Source organism: Orcinus orca, chromosome 6, assembly GCF_937001465.1.
Source record: "Orcinus orca chromosome 6, mOrcOrc1.1, whole genome shotgun sequence".
Lineage (NCBI taxonomy): Eukaryota > Metazoa > Chordata > Mammalia > Artiodactyla > Delphinidae > Orcinus > Orcinus orca.
The window spans coordinates 69,730,169-69,745,065 of record NC_064564.1 but is presented as its reverse complement, the minus strand read 5'-3'; the positions used below and the strand labels follow the sequence as shown (position 1 = coordinate 69,745,065).

Here is a 14,897-nt window from a genome sequence, read left to right as displayed (position 1 = left end):
CTCCCCTGTGAGGGAGAAACAAGTTCCACAGCTTGTTAATAGGGGCAAACTTCTGTTTGTAGTCATGTTTCCACCTGTTGAATCATCTTTACAGAAGTTGTACATTTATGGCATGTCTGTTTATGAGAAGAGATGGAAAATATGAGAAACTCTAAAACTTGAAACATTTATTTTGAAACCTCAGCATGATGAACTTCTGAGGAATTCATTGCTCAAAACGTATGCATGTATGTATATGCAAGGATGGAGATAGATATAGATATAGAAATAATAGATAATATTATTTATAGATATATAAATAATGTATAATATTATTAATACATATATAATATGATATATATATCTATAGCTGTATATTATATATTACATAACATTATATATTATATAAATATAGATTTTGCCACAGAAATTCATTTTGTAGCCTTTTAAATTTAAAGATGTACTTCACTAAAAGTATCTGAGGATGCATCTCAGAAAAAGCCTTAGATTATTTTTATATGGTCAACTCCAGGAACTACTCACTCTTGAGCCAGCTCTGTGTTTTCAGATGTTATCCATGCCCCAAACTGTGATCCAACCCTGTGTTTTTTACATCATTCAGAGCTAGTTTTTCTACATACATACAGCAAATTTTAAAAGCTTTATTATTGTTTTTATACAGCACTGCCCTAAACTTATAATTCAGGAAGTTTGGGGGGTAACATTCTTTCACCATTTACTTGGTGTAAATCATTTCTAGTTCTGAACAGTGACTCTTTGGCAGGGTTTAATTATACAGTGTGCTTGTGGCTACATCCATATATATGCTACCGACAAATGTCTCTAATTATTATTTGTTACCAGCTGTGTACTTTACACTGTAGTTGTTGAGTGTTTTATAGTCAGTTGTTAGTTACTAAGAGTAACTATATGTAAACTAAGAGTAAATTATACGTTTGCTTTTCTTTATTCCACTCCTTTCACTATTGTTTAAAACATGTCAGATTCAGGAAGACCCTAAACCTCTTTAAACTCTTATAGACAAGGTTTTTTTCTTGAATCAGTTTTAAAATCCTCCCAACCATTTTGGCTGCTGGCCATACCAGCATACAGTGTGAAAGAATTTTCTTTTAGGGATGACAGCCAGTGAGAAGCCTTCTGGGGCTGTTCGGTTTCCTAGCAGAGCTGCTGGTGTAGATGACGGTGCCGGTCGTTCCACTTGGAGAGGCTTAAGCATCTTTGCCAGTTAGAGCTGGAAAGGTGCCCAGGAGATCGTATAGCCCAGCCCCTTCATTTTACATGTCATGAAACTAAAACCCAGCTTGGTTAACTGATGTACTTGAATTCAAAACAGCTGGCAAATGGCAACGCTCGGGGCTAGGTCACTGAGTTCACACTCTTTTCTTTGCTCTTCTAGCTATGTCTGTTGTAAAGAAACAGGGCAGCCCAAATACTGCCCTATTAAAATGTAGGGTTAAAATACTTGAAGTAGGAGTATAGAAACCCAATGTCTAGATGTCATGAAATGGTTAAAAAAAAATGCTTGAAATGCATTTTTTTTTCCAATCAGGCCTGTTCCTACTAATTTTTTTTTTCCAAAATATGGTTCCAAAGTCCCCTTTTCCTGGAAGCCTCCTAAGCATTCTGAGACTGAGTTAGTAACTCCCTCCTCTTTGCTCACAAGGCACTGCACATTCCTATGTATAATACATGCTTATCATGTTGTATTATAATTATTCAATTATCCATCTTCCCTCCGCCCTCCCACCTACTGGACTGAACTTCCAGGAGCAGCAGCAGTGTTTTCTTGGACTTCAAGTCCCTAGCCCTTGGCAGAGAGTCTGGCACTGTGTGTGCCCTCAGTGTTTTTACGAATGAATGAATCAACCAACCACTCTCTCATAGACTTGCCCCATCGGTGAATCTTATGCTTTCTTGGACATGAAAATCACCTGGAGGTGCTGGTTAAAAATGCATTTTTTCCAGGCCGCACCACAAGGGTGGGGCAGGGTCTAAGAATCTGCCTTTTTCCTAAGCAGCTGGTGATTTGATGCAAATGCCCCATAGTCCACACTTAGCAAGCTCTGCCCAATCATTAATTCCACTGATAATCAGTTCCAGCTGTATACATCACAACAACCTGTCCATCTGAATAAAAATAGAGAGCTTTGCTACCCACCCCATTCTACCATTCTGACCCCAGAGTAGGGGTATCGACATTTGCAGAAATAAAGAAGATAATATTTATAAAGCATTTCAAGTTATTAGAAGAAGGCTATCTTGGCTCATCAGGGAAATGTAATATAAATCTGGCATCATAAAAATTATCTTAGACATGTTGAATTTGATCTGAGACTCAAATGCAGAGGAAATAAAACCCCCCTGTAATACCTGCATGGACACCACACCTATAGGAGCTCTTTCCCTGGTTGGGTTCTCTTATTTGTGTTCCATATCAGTAAATTGAATAGCTGATATTTACATAATTTTAAAAAATCCCCAGTAGTGCATCTATGCCTGCATGGCACTTTATAGGTACACACTACTTTTTTAAATGATGACTTTAAGCAACTTTATAGGAGAAAGAGCTGAATTGGGTAGTTATTAAACTCCCTCTATATAACTACCAGAAACATTTCTGAACCTTCTGGTATATGTATTTATACATATATTGTTGAATATTTGTATTCAATTCCTCATATTACTTTTTACTTTTAACTTCTTTCTTTATGTACATTTCCATACAAATATTTAAATGGTAAAATCATGTTTCATGTAGTTTATGCTGTTATGTACTTAGTGTTCTCCCTAATGTTGGATGCATTGGATTGCATTCAATTGCATTGGATTGCATTCAATTATCTGCTGTCATATACAGAGTTCTTATGTTCATTTTTGTTCAAATTATATTTTTGTCTGTATAAATTCCGTGGGGTATATTCCCATGAAAGAGTAACGACAGTTTTAGAGTTCTTGTCACATGTTACAGTATTATTTTCCAAAGACACTACATCAATATACAACCCCACAGGGGTTTTCCCACAGCTTGACCAACATGTAATTTTATCATTCCAGCCTGTTTTTGCTAGTTTAAATGTGCGTAGGGCCTCTCCAGAGCTATTTTATTTTGAAGTTCTTTAAGTGAATACAAAGCAATTCATTCCACGTGTGATGATTCAGTGTTTTCATTTTAAGGACAAACAATTCATCTCCTTATTTGACGGTTTTGAAGGGAGAGGTTTAATTGCCTTTTGTAGGATTGATTCTGCAGGGATAGGAAGTAGGCTTGGGGCAGGCTTGACATGTCAGGGAAAAAGATGAGTTATATAGCTCTGAATCAGGAAGCTTATGTGAAGGGTTGAAACAGGAACTCCAGCTGTTTATGCAGGGCTGGGGAGCAGGAACATTCTGATGGCATTTGATGACAAACGTATTGCAGGGCTTCCCTGGTGGCGCAGTGGTTGGGAGTCCGCCTGCCGATGCAGGGGGCGCGGGCTCGTGCCCCGGTCCGGGAAGATCCCACGTGCCGCGGAGCGGCTGGGCCCTTGAGCCATGGCCGCTGAGCCTGCGCGTCCGGAGCCTGTGCTCCGCAACGGGAGAGGCCACAACAGTGAGAGGCCCGCGTACCGCAAAAAAAAAAAAAAAAAAAAACAAAACGTATTGCAGCTTTGTTAGACAGCCAACTGTACTTCAAAATGAAAGCAAGAACCTGTACCTCCTGCCGTTCTGTGATTCTCTCACAATGCCACTTCATGTTGGCGTGTTCACTTTCATGAACGTTTTCAGATATTCCCAATTCAGGTAGACCCCTCTGGTCTATGACAGGAAAGGCTTGAGAATGGCCAGAAAACTAAAACTCATTATTTGAGAGGCCCTGGGGGGAAGACCTGGAAGCAGAAATCACAGGAGCCGTCAGTCTTATCTGTGAAAAGTCAGCCCAGTCACAGAAAAGGACTTTGCTTGGATGTCTCTGCCCTTCGTGACTACAGTCACCTTCTGAAATAAGCAGATAAGTGACTGCTCTGCTGGCTTGGGTTCCTGTGATGCCAGAAACAAGATACAATGTGGTTTATGCAAGATGGGCCTTTTGTTTTGGATAGTTGCCTAGGCTGTTGATTTTTTTAGAAATGGTGACTGCCAAACTTGTAAGGAAAATGAGCGTACTGAGCACCGGGGATCAAAATCTGAAAGTTTTCCTCCATTCTTGGTCATGCTAAATTCTTGCCTTCACTGTTGTCTCTGTAGAATACTTACACACACACACACACACACACACACACACACACACATACACAGCACACATTTATATCTCTATCAGCTTTATTTAGAAATAATTCAGGTACCACACAATTCACACATATACACAATTCAGTGCTTTTTAGTATATTCACAGAGTTGTGCATGCATCAGAACAATTAATTTTAGAACATTTTCATTACCCCTAAAAGAAACCTCAGTCCCATTACTCTATAGATTTGCTTATTCTGGACATTTCATATAAGGAATTATGCAACATGTGGTCTCTTGGTTTAGCTTCTTCGACTGAATGTAATGTTTTCAGGGTTCATCCATGCTGTGGTATGTATCAGTACTTCTTTCACTTTTTTTTTTTTATAGTATCTTTTTATATTTTACTTTTTTTTTTTTTTAAACTCTTTCACTTTTTTATTGCTGAATGTAGTCCATGTATGATATACCACATGTTGTTTATCCATTCATCAGGTGATGGACATTTAGGTTGTTTCCACATTTTGGCTACCGTAAATAATGCTGCTATGAGCATTTATGTATAAGCTTTGTGTGGAAGTATGTTCTCCTTTTTCTTGGATATAAACCTAGGGGTGGGTTTGCTGGGATATATGGGAGCTCTATGTTTACCTTTCTGAGGAACTGCCAGACTGTTTTCCAAAGCAGGTACACAATTTTACATTCCCACCAACAATGTATGACTGCTTCAATTTCTTCATGTCCTCACCAGTACTCATTACTGCCCATCTTTTTTCTGGTTTATCCACCCTAGTGGTTGTGAAGTGGTAACTCATTGTGATTTTGATTTGCATTTCCTTGATGGATAATAGACTACTTACTCCTTATCCTAGTATTTTCTCATACTTTAAAAAAATAGAGAAAGAAAATACTTCGGGAAATGAAGGAGTACAATTACTACGGGCTGCTGTAACTTCTCTGGGGGTTCACATCTCATTGCATCATAGTGTAAAGGGGCCACTGCTGACAAGAATGTGCTCCAGCCATTTTCTTCCTTTCTTATATCCATTCATCATTCAGGATCCTGGAAAGGCGAGAGAATTGTCTTACGTTGGGCTATGTGCTCATCCCTTTGATTTGTGGTTATACCTGTACAACATGAGTGTGCCAATCCTGAAAGGAGATTGAGGTGCTCTTGGGTTGGGAGAATGGATGCCACAGGTGCGGCCAGGACAGGTTTCCTGCCTCTTTCCTGGATGCCCCACATTACTAAGATTGGGAGCCAGGCAGGTCATGTCAGAAACCTCATCATGCAGAAAAATTAATAATGATGCCCTAGCATACTTTATAATGGAGAAAATATAATAAGATTTACTTATAATATTTAAATATTTTATTTTAAGTTATAATTTTAAAAACGTGTATATCTCTCTGTTGGACATGCAGCATGTTTCAAATAGGGTCTCATTTGATCCTCAGTAATGCCAGTTTCTAGTTATTTTCTATAGTGGCCTCATTGTGGTTTAAGTACACTTTTGTGAACTAGGCTAAGAATCCAGATACCAAAGACTGACTTAATGAGAAAATGTGTTCTGAGTTACAAACAAATTACCAAAAAGTGAGCGCACAAAAGTCAACCTGCTCATAATCGGGATATCACTTGTCGGTAACTCCTGCCAGCAGGTGTGCGTAGACAGTGAAGAGCGACTCCCCTTTGCTCGGTTCCCGGCTACAGGGATGTTGTCTGAGGGCTCAGCAGTGTCACTGCGGCTGACTCAAAGGGTCACTCACTAGGAGTGGTTTGGAACGAATACAGTCCTTGGAATTCCAGGTAGCATCTCAGGTGCCTGTGGGGAGGTGGAAGTGTTCATTTAAAAGGTCGCTGGCATTTTCTGTGAAAGCAGGCAGCGACCATAAGGGCTCAGCTGCTTGAAAGGAGAGTGACTGGTTCAAGATGACGGCTTGGGGTTTAAAGGACTCTCATCAGAGGCCAGATGTCCTCATGTGGAGAAAATGCCTTTGAATGGCCTGGGAAGAAAGAGCCAAGTGCCCTGGATTTTTTCCTTGGGCTGCAAACTCTTCTTCCTCCTCATGCTGTCATCCTTCCAGTATTGGGCAAGAGCCATAACTGCAGGCATCCTGGCTTCTGTGAACTTCTCAAGAGCGTATATTATCACCCAAAAGCTCTAGTGTCTACCCACAGGCCACTGAGGACATTTTAGTCAGTTCTGCCAGTCACCCGGCTAAGGAATAAGTTTTATAACATGCTATCAAAGATTGTATCTATAATTGTGATGATGTTTTAAAATTACCACTTCATTTAGATTTTTCTGTTTTAACCCAAGGTATTCTTCTGCGGAAATAAGGAAACAGTTTACCCTCCCACCAAACCTTGGCCAGTACCATCGACAAAGCATAAGTACCTCTGGCTTCCCCTCTCTTCAACTAGTAAGTATGAGTTACAGGTTTGCTTAGAGAATGGTCAAGGGCAGAAGTGCCCAGCATAATCTTTTGCTTCCTGAGTCTTAGGTTTTCCCACCGATCCCTTACATCACCAACCACCAGTTCCTGGCTCTGCACTGCTTTTTGACATCAATTCCCCTCTCTCCCTCCGTCCACTAGGGCTGGGAATACAAAGTGGATCTCCAGGGACTATGATTCTGAAGTCTCTGGACTCAGTGGACTTCCGGGCTATTTGATTTCACCCAAATTATGATTCATATTTTGGGGAGGGGAAGGATTAGCCTGGAAACTTAAAACCATTTGTAACATGCTTTTATTGGAAAAAAAATGTATTCCCAAATCTGAAAAGTCAAGTTATGAACCTTAAGCTTTTTAAATAATTTTTTTGGAAGTGTAATTTACATACAATAAAATTTCACTCATTTGTAGGTGTTTGAGGAATTTGGCCAATTTATAGTTAACCTGTACTCAGACAAGATATAGAACTGTTTCTTTACCCTAAAAAAGCCCCTTCATGCCCCTTTGCAGTGGGTCTCCTCTCCCAGCCCTCAGCCAGCAGCCCTAGGCAATCACCAATACACCTCTGTCATCATAATTTTGCCTTCTCTGGAACTTCATGTCCATGGAATCAGACAGTACAAACCTTCATTTTTAAAACACACTCCCCCTTTTAAGTTGAAGATTGCCTACATTTTTATATTAACGCCAATTGTTGAGTGTGTATACATATGTTATGTTATTTGAGGACTAAATGCGAGGCGTGTGCCCAGTGGGTTAAATCTGACTTAAATGAGATAGTTTATAAAACCAGAAGTGAGTCTTCACTTCCTTTTTAAGAGAGCTGCAGCCTCCACTGTACTCACTTCCCCTCACAGCACAGCCCCACTTTCTTGCTCGTTCTCTTGGTTATCTTAAGGAGGTTAGGTTATTTTTTTCTTTCTCACTTATTACTTCAAAACCACTTCTGCTCTTAGAAATTTTGTAACCTTCCACTCGGTTTCCTGTAGCCGCCATTTTGTCTCCTGTAACAGTTTTCCACGCCGTGTAACTGTGTATCTTTTAAAGGTATGTTTACTGGAGTGATTTGTGGTTCTTTCAGTAGGATAATTTGTGTGTTGTGTCACTGATGAAATAGTAGTACTAAAAAATGTATAGCACCTTTTACTGCAAGAGGTAACTTTCGATGACAGTTCTTTAAAAAATCTACTTATGACTTCGGTGGCTTGTTCAACTGCCCTTTTTAGTTGTACTTTTCCTGTCTGTTTCAGATCACAGATTATAATAAAAGCACACCAAGGGCATAATGTCCGTGCTTTCAGATGTATTAGATATGCTTTAATCCAAGATAAATTAGATATGCTTTTTGGTTTCATGTGGTGCTGGTATAGATTTCATTGAAAACCAAAAAAAATTTTTTTTTTAAATTTCTGACTCAAATTGTCTTTCAAAATGCAGAAATGCAGTTAAAAAGTGACTGGAGGGCTTCCCTGGTGGCGCAGTGGTTGAGAGTCCGCCTGCCGATGCAGGGGACAGGGGTTCGTGCCCCGGTCCGGGATGATCCCACATGCCGCGGAGCGGCTGGGCCCGTGAGCCGTGGCCGCTGAGCCTGCGCGTCCGGAGCCTGTGCTCCGCAACGGGAGAGGCCACAACAGTGAGAAGCCCGCGTACCGCAAAAAAAAAAAAAAGTGACTGGATACATTTTAAAATCTTAAACAAGGTGCGGGAGGTGGGGTTTGGTGCTTTGCTTCTTTGTAAATTCAGACTGCAGCTTTCTGGAATAGTTGTCTTGAGAAATAGTGTGGACCTCACTATTAAGAGGCTTTAAGGAAGTTTAACTCAGAGGCTTTAACCCCGTAGCTACACACCAGCTGCAGCCTGAAATTTCTTCAGGAGAAATCTTTTTTATTTAAAGTCACAAATTTTAAAAATTGTTTCTTATTTTTGCAGGCGTTCTTTTGGTAGTTATGCTGCGTCATCAGGTTTTGACAAAAGTGCATTTGGATGAATTATTTCATTAGCTAGGTGGTAGAGTTAACATGTGGCTTAACTTCTAATAGAATATGTCAAAGAAATAAGCAAAAATGTTTAACTATACATGAATCATGTGGTCCTGTCATAATTTCTACCCGGTTCTATTTGCAAATAAATAGCCTTTAAAATGTATTTCTCCTGGTTAATTCCAGTTTAGTCTTCTGAATATTTTCCCCCAGACCTCTACCCCAGCTTCAGCACAGTGTGCTGACCCTGCTTCTTCTTGTTAACTGCCTGAAGGGCAGGTGGCATATGAGGGAGCAAAAGTCTGCATTTGATTCCTCTTTTGTTTTTTAAATGCAAGGACTGCTCAGGAAATCCCAGCACCCTAATGTTTACCTGCTGGTCTTCTTGTAATGTCAGAATGAAGTGGCTGTTCTTTCCCTTGAGTCATCTTCCCGAATGAAGGTTCCTCCAACAAAAAATCATCCACGTACATGGTGATTTCCCTTTCCCTTAAAAAAAATATTTTGTTTCATAGAAAGATAATGGGACATTTCAGGAAGATTTATTTCTGGCAAGGCAGAGGAGTAGTTTATCACCTAAAGACTCTCACCCTGAAGCACCTTTAAAAAAACTTTTCTTAAATAAGAAGCCATAGACTGTTCATTGTATGATTTTAGACAATGGGAAAATTTGATTAAGTGCATTTTGACCTTTATTTCCCTTACCTTTGTTTATAGAACCACCATTTCAACAACCCCACATGCTGATATAAATGTTTAATTTTTAAAAGCATTTAATTGGCACCACGTTATTTATTTATTTTAATTTAATTTTTATTTTATGTTGGAGTAGAGTTGATTTACAATGCTGTGCTAGTTTCAGGTGTACAGCAAAGAGATTCCGTTACATATATACATATATTCATTCTTTTTCAGATTCTTTTCCCATATAGGTTATTAAAGCATATTGAGTAGAGTTTCCTGTGGAATACAGTAGGTCCTTGTTGACTTTCTATTTTATATATAGTAGTATCTGTTAATCCCAAACTCCTAATTTATCCCCCCACCCCCTTTCCCCTTTAGTAACCATAAGTTTGTTTCCGAAGTCTGTGAGTCTGTTTCTGATTTGTAAATAAGTTCATTTGTATCATTTTTTAAGATTCCACATCTAAGTGATATCATAGGATATTTGCCTTTCTCTGACTTACTTCACTTAGTATGGTAATCTCTGGGTCCATCCATGTCGCTGCAAATGGCATTATTTCATTCATTTCATGGCTGAATAGTGTTCCATTGTATATATGTACCACATCTTCTTTATCCATTTATCTGTTGATGGACATTTAAGTTGCTTCCATGTCTTGGTTATTGTAAATTGTGGTGCAATGAACATTGGGGTGCTTGTATCTTTTTGAAGTATGGTTTTCTCCAGATATATGCCCAGGAGTGGGATTGCTGGATCGTATGGTAGTTCTATTTTTAGTTTCTTAAGGAACCTCCATACTGTTCTCCATAGTGGCTGCACCAATTTATATTCCCAACAACAGTGTAGGAGGGTTCCCTTTTCTCCACACCCTCTCCAGCATTTACTGTTTGTAGACGTTTTGATGATGGTCTTTCTGACCAATGTGAGGTGAAACCTCATTGTAGTTTTGATTTGAATTTTTCTAATAATTAGCAATGTTGAACATCTTTTCATGTGCTTTTTGGAAACTGGCACCAAGTTATTTAAAACCCAATCAATTATACCTTGTTGTTGTTTTGCAAGAGGCTGGAACTTGCAGTCAGATGGATCTGGGGTGGAGCATAACTGTCACTCATAATTTGGGGCAAGTTAAGTAACCTTGATGAAGGCTTCAGTTTCTTCATGTGCAGTACGGGCATAGTAGTGCTACCCCTGTTAGGGTTAACATAGAATGATAAAACAGATGCTGTGTACATAGAGGCTAATGTTGCTGTCTGTTTATTTGGCACTGTGGAGACACTGTGGGAGATTTCAAGAAGATGAATAGGAGATGGTTTTGCCTCTTAAGGGCCTTATAATATATTTGGGAAGGCAGATAATACGGAGAATCCATGCTGGCTCTGGGTGTGGTGGGTGTTCAGAGGAGAGAAGATCCAAGATAAAATAGGAGGTAAAGGCTTAAAGGGGGAGGTTGAGAAGATTTGGAGGAAGGTTCTCAGACCTGGCTCTCATTAGAATCACCTGAGACCATTAGAAACATACCTGTGGCCTGTTGTAGAACAATTACATCAAAATCCCTAGAGTTGGGGTCCAGGTATCAGTATTTTAAAGTTTCATGGGACTTTAACATGTGGTCCAGGTTGAGGGTCATTTAAAGAACCTATGTGTTGATAGATAGAAGTAGTCCAAATAGGAGGAAGAACATAAGAAAAGTAAAGTTTCTTTTGTTGTCCTGGTTGCTCTGAATTTCAGAAAATGTAGTAAGCGAGGACTACTTGCTAATTCTGTGAATATATTTTTATATAAATATAGCGGATTCTGTCATAAATCTGATAAATCAAGGGAGAGGAAGGTTGCGTTTGATTTTGTGGGTATGTGTGTGTGCACGTGCGTATGTGTGGTGTTACTGGGTTTTTGTTTTTTTAACCCCAATTGTAAATGTTAGCTGTGGTGATTGTGTAAACATGCATTTTCAAAGTAGATAAAATATTTTAAAATTTTGCATTTTTGAATATGAAGAGGATTCACCATTTAGAGTTGGTTTTATAAAACAAAATGCAATGATTACAGACTTGCCCTGGGTCTTTTTGACACACCTAATACTGCCATCAGAGTCCTTTGTGGCCAGTGCCAAAGAGGGGCTTGTGAATAGCATCACCTGTGCATCACCCATTGGCCCTGGAATTCTCCGTTGCCACAGCTATGTGAGTAGGTTGGCCAGAGCCCCTCTGATGCCAGTCATCTATAAAGGCAAACAACTATATATTAGTTGTCTTCATTAAGATGAAACCGTAAAATAGTAAAACTATCTTTCTGATTATTCAAAGTAGAAAGGAGAGTAAAGCGTACAAAAGAAGAAAGGTAGGTCTTCTTTGCCCTAAGTTAGAAAGGATTTGAGATACTGTGTGCATGGTTAATAACTTAACTTACATTTTTATAGAGGAAAAGTGTTATTTTTAAAAGTGAGAAGAGAAAAACTTTGAAGTAAAATGGAAGGAATCAGCTGGATCATAACAGCTCTGGCTGAAGAGAAGGATGTAGAAAGCCACATCCTGGATATAAATCAAAACACTATGGTTACACGACATGTTTGTATATAACAGTTACAGGGGAAAGAAAAAAGAAGGTCTCATACCTTGGAAAGCATTCTTTTTTGTTTCGTGTTTAAGCTTCTCTGCAATAAAACAACCTTTTTTTTTTTTAACCACTAAGGATGACCTAAATGGTGGCTCACTCGATAAACATGGTCTTTTTTGTTTTTCTTTTGTGCTTCATCTTTCAAAGAAGTTGGACTATCTTTAGGTTTCATTGATTTCACTGGAGGGGACATGATGGAAAATGAAGATTTCATTACAATTTTCATGCAGATTCACAGTGGAAGGCAAAATGAAAGAGTGCCACCCTGCACGCAGAGCGTGAATTTCATTACTGTCACTGAAAAGCAGAGGAATCAAGTCAGTCTTGGTAAGATTAGATTGATGTCCATCATGGCATGTCAGTACCTTCCATGCAGTGGCATCAGTGGAAGATTGCCATTGGTGGAAACAGGGAAGTATTCCTTAATCTAAGCCGTGAAGTACTTTGAAATATTGAAGCCAGAGGAACTTTACTGCCTTCTGCTCTGTTTACTTAAAGATGGTAGAGAGCCAAGAGGATTGCTTTCCATATTCATTTACTCAGGAAACATGTATTGGGTCTCACTCTGTGTCAGGAATTGCTCTAGGAGCTGGGGATACAGTAGTGAATGTAACAAAGTGTCTGTCTTCATGAGCTTACATTCTGGAATGAGAGACATAGACAAATAAGTGAATGTAGACTCTCTCAAGGGGTACTAAGTGCTTTGAAGAATGAAACGTGGATAGGGAATAGAGAGTGACACAGAAGAGAGCACTATATTTTAGACTGAGTGGTCTGTGGAGGCTTGGAGGTCTGGAAAGGAGACACTTGGGAAGAATTCTGAATGAACTTAACAGGTATTTGAAGGAAGAATATTCGATTTAGAAGGAACAGCAAGAGCAAAGTCCCCAGAGCAAGAGCATATGGCATGCTCCAGAAACAGGAAGGATGCAGACAGTGAGCTGAGCAGAGTGGGCAATAGGAGATGAGATGGAAGAGGAATCAAGGCTGGGTCATCGGCCTCAGAGGCCATGGGAGAACTTTGTCTCTTACTTGGATTAAGATGGGAAGTCACCGGAAGCACAGACTCAGCACCATCAGAATTTTTATTATAAAGGTTGCTTATAGGGTTCTTTTTATAAAGATCACTCTGGCTGCTAAGTGAAGAATAGACCGGGGTTGGGAGGGCAGTTAGGAAATTGTCACAGTAACTCAACAAAACAATGGTGGTGCTTTGGAATAGGGTTGTGGCAGTAGAAAAGGTGAGAAGCGGTTGGATTCTGGATATATTTCAGAAGTAAAGTGGATAGGATTTTCTGATAGACAATATGCAGGATGTAAGAAAAAGAGAGAAATCAACGTTGACTCCAAAGATTTTGCCCTGGGCAGCTGGTGGAGTGGAATCGCCACTTGCTGAGATGCACAGACCTGGAAAATACGGGAAGAGCAGATCGGCAGGAAAGTTAAGTAATTTTGAATTTGTGATGTTTGAGAGGCCTGTTAGATCACCAAGGTGCAATGCTGAGATGTAATTGGAAAAATCAACCTGAATATCAGGGCAAAGGTTACAGATACATAGCTCTAATTTTAAAAAGAAAGAAAAAGAAGGTATTTAAAGTCATGCGCATAGATGAGATCATATGGGAGTAAATTCAGACTGGGGAGAGAAGCTCTTTTAGGACTGAACCCTAGGGCTCTGCAAAGGAGAAGGAGAACCTAGGAAAACTCATGTCCCAAAGGTAGAGTGACCAAGTGTCTGTTCCAGTTTGTTGGACTGAGGGGTTTCCTGGTCCATGGACTTTCAGAGATTGGGACACACTAGGACAGTTGGTCCCTCTCCACGTGAAGAAAATGTTTCAAGAAGGAAAGAGTGATTAACTGTCCAGTGCTATAGATAAACCAGGAATGAGCGACAGCCACTGAATTTGGCAACATGGAAGTCTTGGGTGACTTTGACCAAGACTCGTCTCTCATGAACAGCCAAGTTGATTTGAGGACCACCCACCACAGGGATAGACATGCATGAGGGTACAAGGCCAGGGCATTTGGAAGCATCATGCCTCTTCCCGTAGCCCCACCCAAAGCGGCATGAAGCTTCCCCAGTGTTGTAACAAAGGACCCAGGTCTTTTGTGATTACCTGTGTGATTTGGACCAAGTTATGTAACTTCTCTGTTTTTCGGCATCCTTATTTGTGAAATATTGTGCGGATTTGTTATTTTAATCATCTATCAGTGTGATGGCGGCATACTGTGCTGTGCTAAGGCTACATAGATTAATTTTAAACAGACATGGTTCTGATGCTGTAGAAGTTTTCAGCTTCAAAACAAATTGAATCCTACCCCGCGTCAGGAGAACTAGCCCTTGATGTGCATTAGGGGACAAGGAAGAACTTGAACCCTCTTCATTAAAAATGAATATTTGTCTCTGAATAATTTAAGCTTTTAGAGTATTTATACTTTTTGTGTATTTCTAGTCTTCTATGGATCAGACATCTGAAGAAAATGGCTAGAAAGAAAGACTGCACGAATCTTCACTAGAGGAGTGTTGAAAATTGATTGAGGTCATTGACTATGTCTCCTTGGCCTAGTGCTGGACTGCTTAGGACCCCAGCGGGTATTTGTTGAATGAGTGAAAGTTGGTGTATTATTCTAGATTCAACCAGAGCAGTGGAACTGGTAGGAGATGCATCTTCATGTTTATTAAGGAATTGATTACAGGGAATTGGTTTACCCACTGGTGGTGGCTAAGCAAGGCTGAAGTCCACGGGGCATTCAGGAAGGCAAGATCACAGCAAGCTGGAACTCCACGGGCATGAGCTGAAGCCTGGAGCCCTGAACTTCCAGAGAGCCTCCACTCTCTGTGAAAAGACATCCAACTGATTGAGTCAGGCCACCCAGGCTAATCTCCCTTTTGATTATCTTAAAGTCAACTAGTTAGAGACTTTAATTACATGGGTAATCTCACTTCACAC

General features: G+C 39.9%; 1 protein-coding gene across 2 annotated transcripts in view; it reads left to right on the top strand.

Moving 5' to 3' along the window:
• Positions 1-14,897, top strand: part of DOCK8 (dedicator of cytokinesis 8) — a 222,374-nt gene that overhangs the window by 45,993 nt on the left and 161,484 nt on the right. The window contains exon 2 of one of the 2 annotated variants that reach the window (XM_004276426.4): positions 6,531-6,633. In XM_004276426.4, coding sequence (XP_004276474.1) covers positions 6,531-6,633 — 103 coding nt within the window. Of the gene's footprint in view, positions 1-6,530; positions 6,634-7,574; positions 7,714-14,897 lie in introns of those variants that run through there. The other variant, XM_033440226.2, reaches the window with a different exon arrangement.